This window comes from Cornus florida, unplaced genomic scaffold (genome assembly GCF_030987335.1).
Source record: "Cornus florida cultivar Cherokee Brave unplaced genomic scaffold, ASM3098733v1 CherokeeBrave_3.0.0_Hap2_Chr06, whole genome shotgun sequence".
NCBI classification, from domain to species: Eukaryota; Viridiplantae; Streptophyta; class Magnoliopsida; order Cornales; family Cornaceae; genus Cornus; species Cornus florida.
The window spans coordinates 89,412,610-89,428,560 of NW_026775576.1; the positions used below are offsets into that span (position 1 = coordinate 89,412,610).

At 34.5% G+C, this 15,951-nt stretch overlaps 1 protein-coding gene across 1 annotated transcript; it reads right to left on the minus strand.

Moving 5' to 3' along the window:
• Positions 1-3,842: 3,842 nt before the first annotated feature.
• Positions 3,843-8,950, minus strand: LOC132312731 (uncharacterized). The gene is made up of 2 exons (XM_059811216.1): positions 8,772-8,950; positions 3,843-6,807 (listed from the first exon to the last, which is right to left on the minus strand). Exon 2 carries the CDS (start codon positions 6,692-6,694, stop codon positions 4,274-4,276), a length of 2,421 nt encoding a protein of 806 aa, XP_059667199.1. The 5' UTR covers positions 6,695-6,807; positions 8,772-8,950; the 3' UTR covers positions 3,843-4,273.
• Positions 8,951-15,951: the final 7,001 nt, after the last annotated feature.

Sequence of the window (15,951 nt, forward strand, 5' to 3'; positions counted from 1 at the left end):
TCGGCATGTTCCAGCAACCGATTATCGACATGTTCCAGTTGCTGATTATCGACAGAAGCCAACAGCCGCTAATTATCAGCATATTCCAACAGCTGATTATCGATATGTTCCAGTAATCGATTATCGACAGACGCCAATAGTCGCTAATTATCAGCAAGTTTCAGCATTAGATTATCAGCAAGTTTCAGCAACCGATTATCGGCATATTCCAACAGTCGATTATCGGCAAGTATCGATAGTCGATTATCGGCATACGCCAACATTCGATTATCGGCAAAAGCCAACAGTCACTGATTATCGGCAAGTTTCAGCATCAGATTATCGGCAAGTTTCAGCAGCCGATTATCGGCAATAAAGTTGGCCAGAATGTAAGCAAAGGATGAAAACACTAATGGCTCAAATACGGGAGGAGCCAACAGTAGGTGATTATCGGCAGACGCCAGCAACCAATTATCGGCAAGTGGTAAATCTGCATGTTACCCCTGTATCACAATCTTCGGTACTCGGGGGGCAGCCGATGGCCAATCAGCAAGAAAATTGGCCAGAATTTAAGTAGAGGATGAAAACACTAATGGCTTAAATACGGGATGAGCCAACAGTCGCTGATTATCGGCAAGTTTCAACATTAGAATATCGGCAAGTTTCAGCAGCCGATTATTGGCAGACGCCAGTAACCGATTATCGGTAAGTGGTAAATCAGTATGTCACCCCCATATCACAATCTTCGGTACTCGGGAGGCAGCCGATGGTTAATCAGCAAGAAAGTTGGCCAGAATTTAAGCAGAGGATGAAAACATTAATGGCTCAAATATGGGAGGAGATACCCAAAGAGGAGAAGGAAAGAAAGAATTCCTCCAAGGGTACTTACTACAAAAACCCTAATTATGAAGTGTTCTTGGCTAAAGTTGATAATGAACTGGAAGTTGATGTTGCCGAGATTAACATCAAAAAGCCTTACATATGTAAATCAACATGTCACCATGGTTGTTGCCATGAATGGAAGGGTACAAATCGGCTGAAAGCAAAACAACCTATGTACCATAATTCTTTGCCGATTGTGACATCTAATAATCGGCAAAAACAATCATCAGCTGAAAGAATTGTTTTAACTCGCTATCCTCAGCCCAACTTCAAGAAAATAAGAAAAAGACTAGCCGATGTTAATTTCACAAGGGTACTTAGAAATCGGTTGAGAAAATCGGCTGAGGCAAAATCGGTTAAAAGAAATTTGATTAAAAAACCAGCGGCTGCCGGGGGACATGCGATTGCAAACCCTAAACAAAAGTTAGTTGATCCATACGCTCTATTTCAGTATGCCAATTATGGTGAGGTCATGCTTACCGATCAATAAACTTTTGGGCATGATGTAGTCCTGCCGATTAAACCGAATGTAAAATCGGCAAAGGTTATTCTACGACATATTTCAACTCATGCCGATTATAGTGAAGTCATACTTGCCGATCAATGGAATTTTGGGCATGATTCAGTCTTGCCGATAGAGCTGAATGCAAAATCGGCAGAAAGAAAAGCAGCTAAGAAAGCTCCTTCATGGCAAAATGTCATAGAGATAATAGGCAGATCGGCTAGAATGACGCTTCACAATAATTTAATTCCTACCAATCATGATCATGATTTGCTAGCGGAATTAGAAAATGCATTGGGGGCAAGTCCTTCATTAGTTTATGGGCTGATAATATCGGCAAACTTTCTGAGAATCTAGGAAGAAGCCTAAATCGGCAGATTTGGCTAATATGAAATAAAGATCATCTTAGAGGTGATTCAGAAGAAATAAAGCTTTGGAGCTCATCGATTTGCAATCTGATTCCAAGTGACTAGCGTAACCTTTGTTCAAAATTTCCTTCCAATGTACTTTAAATTTCAAATATCTTATCGGCTTAAGCGGCCGACAGCCGATAAGACATTTAAAATTGGGAGGCATTGTTGACACCCTTTTTGGTAAATTTTGTATTAATGACATGGCAACCAATTTGGATATAAATTGACACGTGGAAAAGGTTTCAGAAGCTACATTAGGAGACAAAGAAGATTGAAGCGTTTGAATTATTTAATAGATAGAGATTATAATTTTAGTATTTATCTTTTAGTTGATGCAAATTAAATATTTATATTTATCTTTAATATTAGTTTATTTTAAACTTATAATTAGTTGGGTTATCGATATGATTAGATTTTATTTCATATTAGTAATTAGTTATTTGATAGAGTTTGATACATTTATAATGCATATGCATAGGAGTTTGTTTTTATGAATTATTCTATAAATAATCAAAGAGGTATGCTGAGATGGAGGTCCACTCTCAGAATCTTTAATTTATTTGTTTGCCTTCTCAAGCTCTTTCCCAAAATAGCATCCTTCCTATTTTTCTCTTTTTCACGTTCTATCTCTCTCTCTCTAAATCTTTCTCCATCTCTTTCCTTCTATATCTATTTCTCTCCCCTTTCTATTCTCTCAAACAGTACTATAATTACTCATTGATAAAGTCCTTTTAATTAAGGCAATTCTTGAACTCAAAGAGGAGTTTTACTGTTCTCTTCATCCTCGCATCGTCTGAAAGTCAACCTTCCCAAAGAGACTAACATTGACAACTCACATTTGAACCATATAATTGGTTTTGGCACGCCTGTATCATATCAATTCCGAATCGGATCTTAGGAGCCGATTTTAACATCAACACTCGGACCATTCAGTGACGTCTACTTTTACATCTAACCCAACTCAGACCATATAGTGACGGGAGACGAATCTCCTACACTGAGCTAGTCCCTTTTTACTAACATGGGTCGGCTTGATGACCTAGTTTGGAAACAATAACTCAATGGGATCTTTCTGGTCCAAAAGCTAAAGTTATGGATGAGTCTAAAATGAGAATAACAAACATTTGCCTGGCTCTCTTCTCTGGAAAAACCTTTCAGGGATAGTAAAAACAGATTTGATACCATGAATATGATCATGAAACTATAAAACTAACAGTTATTTGAACCTAAAGGAAACCAGAGAATTAAAAACAAAAAAGTTATATGATTCAATGAAAATATGCATTCAGCACAAGATATAGAATAAAAATACTTTAATTTAACATTTTAAACATTTTGTTTGGGCTACTGATCTCCATAAAACAAAATCCTGGTGCTTGGGTAGTCACAGAGCCTGGTGTTAGGATTGAGTGGAAGTGCAAGGGTGCGAACTAGGAAAGAAAAATACAGAAAACAACACATTCAAGAACATCGGGACTACATGGTTCAGAACTAAGAGATTGTTACACCAAGAGTTACATCATTCATGGAGATAACCTGGCAAAAATCCACAACATCTCTCTCACAACTCATTCAAAAACCCCAAACCACCACAGTGACACAATACTCATTGTTATACAGCAATTTGCCTTCGCAACGATGTTTGTATGCCCAAACATGTCAAGATTTAATGGCACTGCCCAACAAAAGAGATGCATGGTTCCGGCTCTTGTTAATGAGACTTCTTTCTATCTTATAATACTCGTGAGGTCTAATAACAACTCTCCAAAATACCCATCAAAATTCAAAAGTAAATTACTATATTTATCAACATGGAAAAGAACAAAACAAGGTGATTTTACCACCACTAGTACCAATAATACCTAGATGGAGAGAAAGATCAAAAACTCATCTTTCATACGATGACATACCCACATATAAGCAAATTTGACAAGGAGATTGTTCACCATTTGTTCACATGAAATAACAAAAACCGTCTAGAAATAGCTACAAGGAGAGAAACAAAGATGCCATTTACCATATATTTGCAGAAAACTCAACCGGAGCATATCATTGAGAAGTATAAATAGAAGTAAAGCAGCTCATTGATATATACTTCATTGAAAAAAGCTGCAACTAGTAGATGGTTCTGGATAGAAATATAACGACCAAGAACAAAAAGTATGCAGCCCCAACCTTAAAAGATATATCCAAAAGGTAGGGAAGCACTCATCTTTTACCTATATAAGGAACAAGAACAATGTATCTTCATATTGTAGACTATATTCAGTTTGAAGAAAAAAAAACTGGGTTATACCTGATCTGCTGATGGCCATACATGAGTTCTAACAGAGTCTGAATGCTAAATAGCCACAAAAAGCAAGAATGTCAGCTTTCACTTTCAATCCACCTACTGTACCTAGATGCCATTCCCTTTCAATTCTTGTTGGGCCCGCATACCCCAAAACTCAACTACTGAATGTATCTCAGAGTAATCTTCATAATCTCCTCAGTTTTTTCATGCATTATCTACTGCTGCTGCTTCCTTGGTTCTTTTCTTATAAACCATTGTCTCCCCTGCCTTGGGTCCTTCAACATTCTCTACCATAACTTCTTCCTCACCATTTGTTGAATTATCCATTATCTCATCTTTCTGATTCTCTAGGGTACTCAGCAATGTCTCTCCCTCAACTTTTCCACCATTCTCCACCATAGGTACCTCGTTAGCTTCTGTTATTACCTGGAGAAGTTCCAAAGGTGAAGCAGCTGGATCTAGCTCCTGGCAGCCCTGTGGAGCATTTTGAGCTTCTTGGCCTGTAAGCAAGTAGTTAGGAACCTGATGAGAGAATCTAAACATCTCTTCTTTCCGAATCCTCCTTACTTTCACAGGGTCCAGATGAGGATGGAATACTGTCCTGAAACCAGCTACCTTGACAAGAGGGGTAACAGAAACACCTTGATCCTCATTATAATCATCGAGCACTTCCACCATGTCATACTTGTGTATCACTTCATCTGGGGTATGCTCATTCCAATCAGGTGACCAGTTTCTGTATAAAGCCCACACATCCCCCTTTTGGGGGAATATACAAACAGCCCCACGTGTGCCTTTTGTCCACTTAACCTTGTGTGAAAAAGAATTCAGTGATTTATTGATTTCATGTTTGCCAACCCTAAATTCCCCACAAGTTTTAGAGAAACCAGAACCTATCCAGTTTACAGGACCAAATTCATTGGTGGTTTTTGAATTAAGCCAACTGATTCGCATCTTGAATGGCTTCAAGGAGACTACTTTATGAATAATAGCATAGAAACGAGGCATGCCATCATCATCATCATAAGCAGCCCAGACCTGGTTATCACTGAAACAACTTTCCGTCCTGTCCAGGTCAAAATCATGAAAATCAGGATCTGGAACATCCATCGATGTTGGTGCAAGTTCCTCCTTATCTGTATCATCAACAGAAGGGCTCTGAATACTCATCTTGGCTTGGTCCCCTCTCTTAGTTCCAAAAGACTCACCAAACCCATTTGGATCATGTGTATCGCCCTTCACTGCACCCACCCTTTCCTTTTTACTCTCTTTCACTTTCTTTTCTTTTTCTGCAGCCTTGGCTGCAGCATCCAAACGCCAATCAGTTAACTTCTTGCGAATTTCCCTCCACGCCTTCTCCATCAGCATGTTTCGGGTTTCAAGCAATGTCAACTCTCTAGTGCTGTTAGGCTTATTATTAATACCAGAAAAACCATAGGCCCTTTCTGATTCATAATTACTCTTTCGTAATCCAGAAATGCTTCCTGTGCCACCACTGCTATTCCCCATGGTCATTTGATAAGGCACATTGCTGCGATATCCATTATGATCATCATCTGGTCCTCTTTTCTTTTTCCAAGGTCTCTCTCCTTTGAGAACTGAGCTAGAAGCATAGCTCTTCTCCCACCAGGCAGCAGTCTCTGCTTCCTCACGCTCTCTTTTCACTTTCTCATTTGCCTGCTGAATAACATTTGCAGCTTTTGCAGCAGTAGAAGGTGAGGTAACCGTGCTACCAACACCAGCCATTCTGGAGAACGGACCCCTATGGACGTGTGTGTGATTAAACGAATTAATACCTGCCGATACTCCTGGTCCTAAATTTTGAGCAGTTGCAGCATTTCTTCCAGGATCAAATGGATTAGTATTAGTTACATGATGGCTAGAATTTTGATGCCTTTGGCGAGAAGATAAATTGGACTGAGAAAAATTGATTGGAGGAGACATCTCAGAAGCTGTAAAAGCCTCACGACAGTTGGGGCAAAGGAGAGTGTGGTTGAGATATATCTTAAGATATTCGTAATGCATCTTGCATCGGTTGCAAATAGTCCAAAAAGTATCCGTTCTTCGATGGGATGGAGGTGGAGCAGTGGTGGTAAACAACCGTGTGCTTTTGCTCTGAGTCTTGACATTTGAAGTTGCATTATTTGTAAAATTGTGAAAACCATTTACAACCGATGGTGCTGATGGTGGACCCTTACTCTGGGCTGGAGCTTTCTGTTGGAATCCTTTTAAACTTCTCCTTTGATTATATGCCAATCTTTTGGTCTTATCAGATAATAAACTCCAGGCTTCTGAAAGAAGTTTAAATGCACCATCTGCACCCACTGATTTATTTTTATCAGGGTGAAGTATGAGAGCGAGCTTCCTATACTGTTTCTTCACTGTATCATCATCTGCCGAGGGATTTACACCAAGTACCCCATACCAATCCACTTCCCCACTTACTTTATTCTCTGCAGAGATGTACACATCAACTGTTGTCAACAGCTGGGAAAGACCCTCAAGTCCAGGATACAAACTTTGGGCTTTCAAGGTAAATTTCTTTGCACCAGCTAAATCCTTCTCTGTCAACTTTCTCTCAGCGATTACTTTTGCCCTGATGGCCTCGTCTCTATTGCACTCCATAATTTCCTAAACAAGTTTCAGTGTTTTGCTGCTCCTTGGAATATTTCTTATATCAGTTAGCCAGGGACAACAGTTCCATAATGTAATACGGAGGACGTTCAAGTGTCTAATACCTGATTCAAGCAAAAGATCGGACAATTCGAAAATTCAGAAAACTTCTTATATCAGGAGAATTCAAAAGAAAAATAACGGCCAAATGGAAATATTTTCTGCATTTGTGTAAAGCCCTTATAATTTAAAATAATTACAACATATAACCTATTCATGTTGATTATAAACAAAATCAAAATCAATCTTGATTTAGAATTCTTGATTGCAAAACACTTAAAATTTTATGACAAAAACTTACAATTGCATTTGGCTCTTAATTTCGGTCATATCCAATGAAATTGTTTGGAAACCAAGTTTTACTGTTTTGAGTACTTCTCTGACTCTTCTCATTCAACAACACAACCATCAAGCTCGACTATTGGTCCAATGATTCAGGATAGTTCACTATTCAGTATTCACTGGATTTAAATTCAATCAAATCATTTAATCGATTGGAAGCCAAATCTTTCTATTTCTGAGTATTTTACCGCCTTTCATTCAACAACAAAACCATCAAGCATCGCCTAATTCAGGATAGTTCATAGAATTATTAAGGATTCAAATCCGCAATAACTTCCAACTAGAATTGTGATAAATTATTCTGAGTATTGACAATATCTATGCTCTGAAATGTATGTATGCCTGTGTATATGTAGTAGCTTAGGGACATCAAACTTCATATATATCAACAGTAACTCATATTAATTCTATTAGCACAACTACAACAATTCACATCCACCAAAATTGAAACATCTGTTTCCTTTTTCAATACAAAATCCAAACAACTTGGTTTCATCTCCTTAAAATGTAAAATAATAAATTAGCATTTCATCTTGCTTTACGAATCCAGATGATAATCTCTTAGAAGTTCAGAATCATTTATTCATATGTTCTTACTATTCTGAGTATTGACAATGTCTATGCTCTGAAATGTATGTACGCCTGTGCATATATCATAGCTTAGGACATCAAACTTCATATATATCAACAGTAACTCATTAAATCTATTAGCACAACTACAACAATTCACATTCATCAAAATTGAAACATCTGCTTCCTTTTCCAATACAAAATCCAAACAATTTGGTTTCATCTCCATAAAATGCACTAGTAGAAAATTAGCATTTCATCTTGCTTTCCTAATCCAGAAGAAAATCTCTTAGAAGTTCAGAATCATTTATTCATATGTTCTAAAAAAAAGATAATGATCTCACTTTCAAGTTTTTCACCTGGAGCAAGTGTCTTATTTTCAAGTTTCTAAACTATAAAGAGTCATGATACGGAGTCCGACAGTTGGACAACTCCGACTGATGTGAGTGGGGTCATGACGTCAAACCCTCACGTCACAACATTCGGAATTCTCTGACTGCCAGACTTTAAATAATTTTCCAACTATAGATCACCACATTTAGGAAATTACCCATCACTATTACAATGACATATAGATCACCACATTTATGAAATTAAACCCCATCACTATCACAATGACTTGAAAAATTAATATATATATATATATATACACACACACACACATATAATCTCCAGAAAAGCCGCAAGTGCTCAGACAGAAAATGTTGCTAAGAATCAGAACAGCTCTCTACACTGAAATTTACAGTTTCAAAACCACGGAACTGAATAAAAACCAGTTATTTGTAATGCAACTTCGAATTAAAGCAAAAAATAGCCAAATTAACAAACCCACATAAACTATAACGATTTTCAAAGCAATAGCGAAATGTGACGGTCAGAATTCACCACACTCGAGAGAAACTTAATCAGATTTCAAACAAGAAAACTCGTCATGGATCTAAAGAAACCACCGATGTATCACATGACTTACACGGGTCAAATTTCACCATTTGATTTCTCACATTCAGTACTCTAAACTGAAACCCTAGATTCAGTAACAAACATATATACGTATATATGATGTATATGAAAATTTGACAATTGAAGGGAAAAAAAAAAAAAAAAAAGCCAAAATTACCTGTATAGAGAAATTGAATCCAAATGCATTCGTTGTCTGTTGACTTTTGGCGTTTCCCACCAAATTGAATTGGAAAAGACACAAAGAGAAGTGAGCCTTTTGGTCAAAGGCAAAACCCCTCAAAGCTCGAAACCTAATAAGAACAATCAACTGCTATAATTTTCTTTTAAAATGGCAAAAAGGGAAGGCATGGGCAATATTCTCCCTCAAAATTTTTTTTTTTTTTTTTTTTTTTTTTTTTTTTTTTTTTTTCATTTTCTATTTATTTAATTTTTTGCTAACCCTAACCTGTTACCTTAACTAGGGTTAATTTTTAACTCTTGAATTGGGTTCTTTTTAATATATATACATACATATATAAGTGTATATATATACATTTATTCATTTTTTAAGTACCATAAAAATTAAACCCTCAACTTTCTTGAAGTTGATTTTGATAATTGTTGAATCTGTTAGTAATTTCGTGGTAATAAAAAAAATTAAAGAATATTTTTAAAATTTTAAAATAACATTTGATATAATTTTTTTGAAATACTTAGTAGGATTACAACTATTTTATTTTTAAAATGTGATTTGTGAATAATATTAATATTAAACAGACAATGTAGAAACAGTTGTTGCTTATAAAGCAAATATGATAAAACTTGTGTTTAGATTTCACTTTGATTGTTGAGTTTTTTTATTTGTTTTCTTTTCTACAGATTTTTAAATTCTAGCCTATAGTAATCTCAAGTTATTATTAAAAACAATACTTACTGCGTTATGCTCTCTATTTTTATATATTCAAATACCCAATTTCTATCCCTTCCCTAAAATCCTTTTTTCATCTTCCAAGTTCTAACTACTTGTACTCTGTTTGAAAGGAATTCACAATGAAGTTGCACAACCTATTATGGAAAAAGCAAGGAATAGACATTAGACAATCTTAAGAATTGACACTTGGTACTTTCTCTTGACAGGTGTTAAGAGCTTGCATCTATTCCAACACCTTGGTTCAAATAAGAAACATTAGTTTTCTAATCTTGGTCCCAAATATTCTAGAAAAAGTCACATTGCTTGAATATACTATCTCTTGTTATTCAAACCATGACTCTTTTACAGCAAGTTTGTCATTATCTTATAAGAACTTTCACTACTTCAATGAATTATATCCAACACCCAAACCCATTTTTTAAAAGCTAATAAAATCTTCTTAAGAATGCCTATAGCCATTGTTATATATGGTGTGGGAAAAAAAAAATATTCCCCATATTTTCTTAAATTTCCCATCATTAGGAACCTAAAAGTCATATATTATCTATTCAATGTTGGGAGAGGAATAGCCTTTGGTTTATCTAAGGAAAATTATAAACTTATCGGCACAAAAGGTGTGGAGCCCCACTAGTAAATGTATTGGAGAACGTTATTTTAGTGATATTATAACCGGTATTCATTACTCGTCATTCATAACATTCTATATCTTCTTTATTTATTGTGGGTTGATTATTCATCAACATGGGTTTAACTTACAATATATTTGGAAGCCCTTGGCCAAATGAGTATTTCACATAGAGTCAACAAGAAATTCTATTAATAAATGGCTGTTTTGATCCTTTGGAACAAGTCAATGAATTTAGAAAATCCTTATAAGTGTGGTAGGGCTCCACGTGTGGAAGCACTTGAGAACGTTCTTTTGTTGATATTATAATTAGTATTTAATATTAGGTCTAACATTTCTATACCTTCTTTATTCATCGCAGGTTGGTTATTCGTCAACACGAGTTTAGCTTCCAGTGTTTTTAAAAGCCTTTGACCAAACAATGAAACAAATATTTCACATAAAGGCAACAAATGATTCCACAAATAACTGGCTGTTTTGATTGTTTGGAACAAGTTGATGAATTTAGTAGATCCTTTTAGGTGTGGTGTGGCCCGGCCAGTGGAAGCATATGAGAACGTTCTTTTGCTGATAATTATAACCAGTATTCAATACTAGGTCATTCATAACATTACCATACCTTCCTTATTCATTACAAATTGGTTATTTATCAGCACGGATTTAGCTTACCATGCATTAGGAAGTCCTTGGCCAAATTATGAAATGAGTATTTCACATAGAGCTAACAAGGAATTCCATTAATAACTGGCTGTTATGATCCTTTCGAACAAGTGAATGAATTTAGAATATCCTTTTAGGTGCGGTAGGCCTCACCAGTGCAAACACATGAGAACATTATTTTGCTGATATTATAATACATATTCAATATTGGGTCATTCATAACATTACAATATCTTCCTTATTCATTCCGAGTAGGTTATTCTTTAGCGCGGGCTTAGCTTACAATATATTTGGAAGCTCTTGGCCAAACAAATATTTCACAGAGAGCCAACAAGGAATTCCATTAATAATTGGCCGTTTTAATCCTTTGGAACAAGTCGATGAATTTAGCAGATCCGTTTAGGTGTGATGGGCCCCACCAGTGAAGCACATAAGAAAGTTTTTTTGCTATTATTACAACCAATATTCAATACTGGGTGTCATAACATTACAATACCTTGCTTATTCATTGTGGGTTGGTTATTTGTCAAGTTAGCTTATGATGTATTCGGAAGCTCTTTGCCAAACGAGTATTTCAGAGAGAGTAGATAAGGAATTCCATTAATAATTGACCGTTTTGATCCATTGGAACAAGTCAATGAATTTCATTGATCTTTTTAAGTGTGGTGGAGCTCCACACCTTTTGTAAGAAACTGGACTAGTCGGGTGTCAAGGTGTACATCACTGCTCTTCATTTAAAAATTAACTATTTACTCTCACAATTGTCATTTATAAAAAATAACCTTAATTTATCTCGAATTTAAAAATATATTAACTCTCAACTTTATTTTCCACTTGTAGTTCACATTTGCCTTATTATATTTCCTTTTTGCCACAGTCCATAAAAATTGTTAAAAATAAAGAAACTGAATGTTGGATTAATGAAAACTGTAGTAATAAGGGGCCAATTTATAGGCAAAAGCTATAGAAAGCAACTAATTAGGTTAGTAATATAAAATATAACAGTTTAGTGAACAAGAAAACATAGGTGGTAAGTAAGGTATATAATAGGTAGATACAACATTCCCCCTCAAACTCAAGGTAGGTGATATAAAGTTATCTTGAGTTTGTAAATAAGATCATGAAAGCAGTAGTGAAGCAAAGACCATTGGAGACGAATGGAAGCGTAGTTAGCATAATTGACCTGAAGACCAATGGAAATGCATGGAAGCATAGTGGTCCAAGGTGACAAATCTGTGAAGATTTGGCACATTGAGGCACATAGAATCATATGGTGGACTACGTTGAGGCATGCAGAGGCGCATGGTGACAAATTCGTGAAGATCCGGCACATTGAGGCGTGTTGACGTGAAAATCAATGGAGGCGCATGGAAGCGTAGTGGCTCGACACGTTGGAGGCAGATTTGTGAAGATTCGGCATCTTAAGGCGTGTGGTGGTGGATTCGTGAAAATTCGGCACCTTAAGGAACGTGGTGGCGGATTCATGAAAATCCGGCATGTAAACGTGCATAGAGGCACATTAGTGGTGAATTAGTGAAGATTTGACACGACGAGGCATGTGGTTACGAATTTGTTTGCCAAATTTTGATGATTGATTGCCGTCAGGGATGGGGTTGACAGTGCCATCCTCTATTTTTAAACATTATATATATACATTACAATTTACTCTATTTCTAAACATTATATATATACATTACAATTTACATTAAATCCAAACAAAACACAATCGGTATGAGGCCTATATATGTTGGATTTGCATAAACGCTTTGTTTGGAATCAATTATTTTAGGATTTGAAAAAGGAATCGGAATTAGAAAAGGAATTGGAATTAAAATGAACTTTTATTTCTATGTTTGGAACCAATTGAATTTGAGGGTGGATTTAAAAGGAAATTTGGAATAAAAATAATATTATACCATTTTTGCCCTTGTTTAAATGATAAATAAAATAATTATTTTATTGTCAAATATGCTCCAAAAGTTACATCAAATAGACAAACAAAAAGGACTAAATGATATAACTGAAATATAAAATTTACTTATTTAACAGATCACGTAAAAAAAAAAAAAAAAAAAAGCAATTATTTTTTAATTAAAAAACTAACTTATTAAACATTACCAACATACTTAAAAAAAAAATCACTAAAAAGTAAAATAACGTTGGTAAACAGTTATATGAGAGAGTAGTATGGAGTTAGTTAAATAATGTTGGAGATAGAGAGTTGGAGATTGAAATAAGTTTAAGTAGTTATATGAGAGAGTAGTATGGAGTTAGTTAAATAATGTTGGAGATAGAGAGTTGGAGATTGAAATAGGTTAAGTAGATATTGTACAGAGTTAATTAAGATAATATCGTATTTATATTCCAAATCCCGTGACATGATTTGAAACACATCAAAAACAGTATTTAAAATCCCATAACTTTAAAACCCATTCACAATCCAATGATTCCAAACACTGTATAATCCTATTTCTAAATCCAAATCCCATCAAATCCAGCCTTCTAAACACAGAGTAAATAGTATGAGATCTTTTGAGTAAAACTCATGAACAAAATCGTGCGAGCTCGAATCCACGGATAATGTCATACCATATAGTAGAGTGGATCGTGAATGTAGTAGTGGATCCCACCACGACTGGAATGATCCGAGGCGTTTAATACTTTAATACCTTTTTAGAACCCTGTCTACAAAAATAACTTGGCAACCCTCCATGACAAGTCTCGTTAAAGCACGTCTTCTCTATTATAGTTGTAAAATCAATTTTTTTTTTTTTTTTTTTTTTTTCTATTAAAAAGTTTTATTAAATGACGTCTTCTGGGTTGTAGAATCATTGTAAATGTGTATTTCCTGTTTTTGTATTTCCAAACAATCATATTAAAGCACGTCTTCTAGTTTCACAATCATTTATTTTTTCTCCTATTAATCACGTCTTTTCCGTTATCTTTTGGTCCTCTTTTCTCTATTTCCAAACATATATTTATAAATTCAAACAAAACAAAATCATTTTTTTCGGCTTAAGTAATTCACCAAAACTATTTTATTATTTTATTTTATTTTTATATTTTTTTATTAAAGGGTCGGTCCTTACTCCTAAATACTCCCCTTTAATCTCAAAATAAAGAAAGAGTGTTACGGCTATCTTTCCCGTGGAAGAAATGGCAAGATCAACCCCTAAACATAGTCATCATCCTGGCACTTGTGCGAGAGATTCTGTGTCAGAAAAGTGATAGTAGTGAGAATATTATAGTTATAAATATTATTTTCCATTTCTAAACGTTCCTTTTCTAATTATGGTGTTAATATTATTTTTTATTCCGAAACGTTCCTTTTCATGAAGGACATTAATTAATTAAGAATTATTACATTAATTAATATAAAAGTGTAAGGCATTTATTTATTTATTAATTAGGATTCACACACCCTGCACTGAAGTTCGAACTCCTGATCTCTCTTTAGAGGGTAGGAGGCTACAGGCGCGTAGGTTTTTTTTTTATTGCTTCTTCTTATATATATTTTATTTTTAGAAAGCAGAATTGGAAGAGACAACACCAAAGTGACCTTTCTAATGCACACAATATTTCAATTTTATGACACACTACATAATTAACCCTCCTAATCAATGTAATTGATAGTTAATTGTCCATTTTGAAAATTTAATTAGTTTAATATATCAATCCATATTATATTTTTATGCATGAACATTCTTAGAATCTTGTGAAGTGCAAAAATTCTATAATTAACGGGGACGATAATGGATGAAAAAGCATTAACGGGAATTAGCATTATGACTTGAGTAGTGACACTTACACCGAACACTTATAGTGAATTGCCTTTTATTTGGTTATTTATGCTAAATAAAAATAAATAGAGAAAATCCAAATTAGCATTATAGTTGTGCTACTTAGGGAGCTTTTAAAGAGAATTGTTTGACCGGATATTAATGATTGGTCGAGTTTGCAACATATAAGAAATTGCTTGACTCAATATTATTATTGATTGGTCAAGTTTCCAGTATATAAGGAAGTGAAGATCCCACTCCTTATATTTTGAATACAACAATCAATCAAAATGTATTCCGTCTAATCATTTCCTACAATTTATTGGTCTTAAAAACATTTCTCTAACCGTGTATATTTTTTTATGTAAATTTGACGTGTCATGATAGATTTACATAAAAAAAATTAGATTATTTATTTTTACCTTCAGCGATTATTTTATACTTTTTATGTAAAAATATATGTCATGTCAGGACGCCACATAACTTTTACAAATCTACTTAATATAAGCTTAATCAAATGTCATGTCACGATCCCACATAACTTTTACAAATTTATTTAATATAGGCTTGATTCTTTAATGGAATGAGAAAAAATGAGAAAAAATAAAATATGTTGATGTAACAGTGTAAAAAAAGTTGTGTAAAATAGACAATAATTTTTCACATTGAAGACGTGACACTTTTATCTTAACATATTGACTAGAGATTAAAATTTTTTTTACCTATCATACATGACAGTATAGACTTACCTAACCAATCCCTACAACTTATTGGCCTCGGTAAGATGCTATACTTAATGTGGTACTTTTATTTCCTTCTCTGTTTATTTATAAATTAAAACTATTCGGTCTAACATGGAGTACAAGAAGCATTTTCCTAATTTTTTATACCAGTAAGATGCTTTACTTTATGTACTACGTACTACTTTTATTTCTTTCTATACTGATCTCTACACTTCATTAGATAGTCTATGGAAGAGCATTGTTTGAGTTTTGCTAAGAACCAAAAAATAAAAAATTCAGGATTTCAGAAGATACTACACCAGCCTTATAACTGCCACTATCATGAACCGCAAATGTAACCAATTTATGATTTTGATTTTTAAACTGCAATATTGAAAATCTATACATTTACTATAAAAGACACGAAGGCTTGCCATTAAAAAATTTCAAATCGAGGGAGAAACGAAGCTCATTATTAACTGAATCCAAGGAAAAGTGAATATTCCTGGAAAGCTTTGAATGATCACGATGGACAAAAATATACCATATCAAATATACTAATACTATCAAATAGGAGTATACCTTTCAACAGTAAGTGTTATAACTTACTCACCATTTCCGGGTCTGTAGTGGACCAAGGT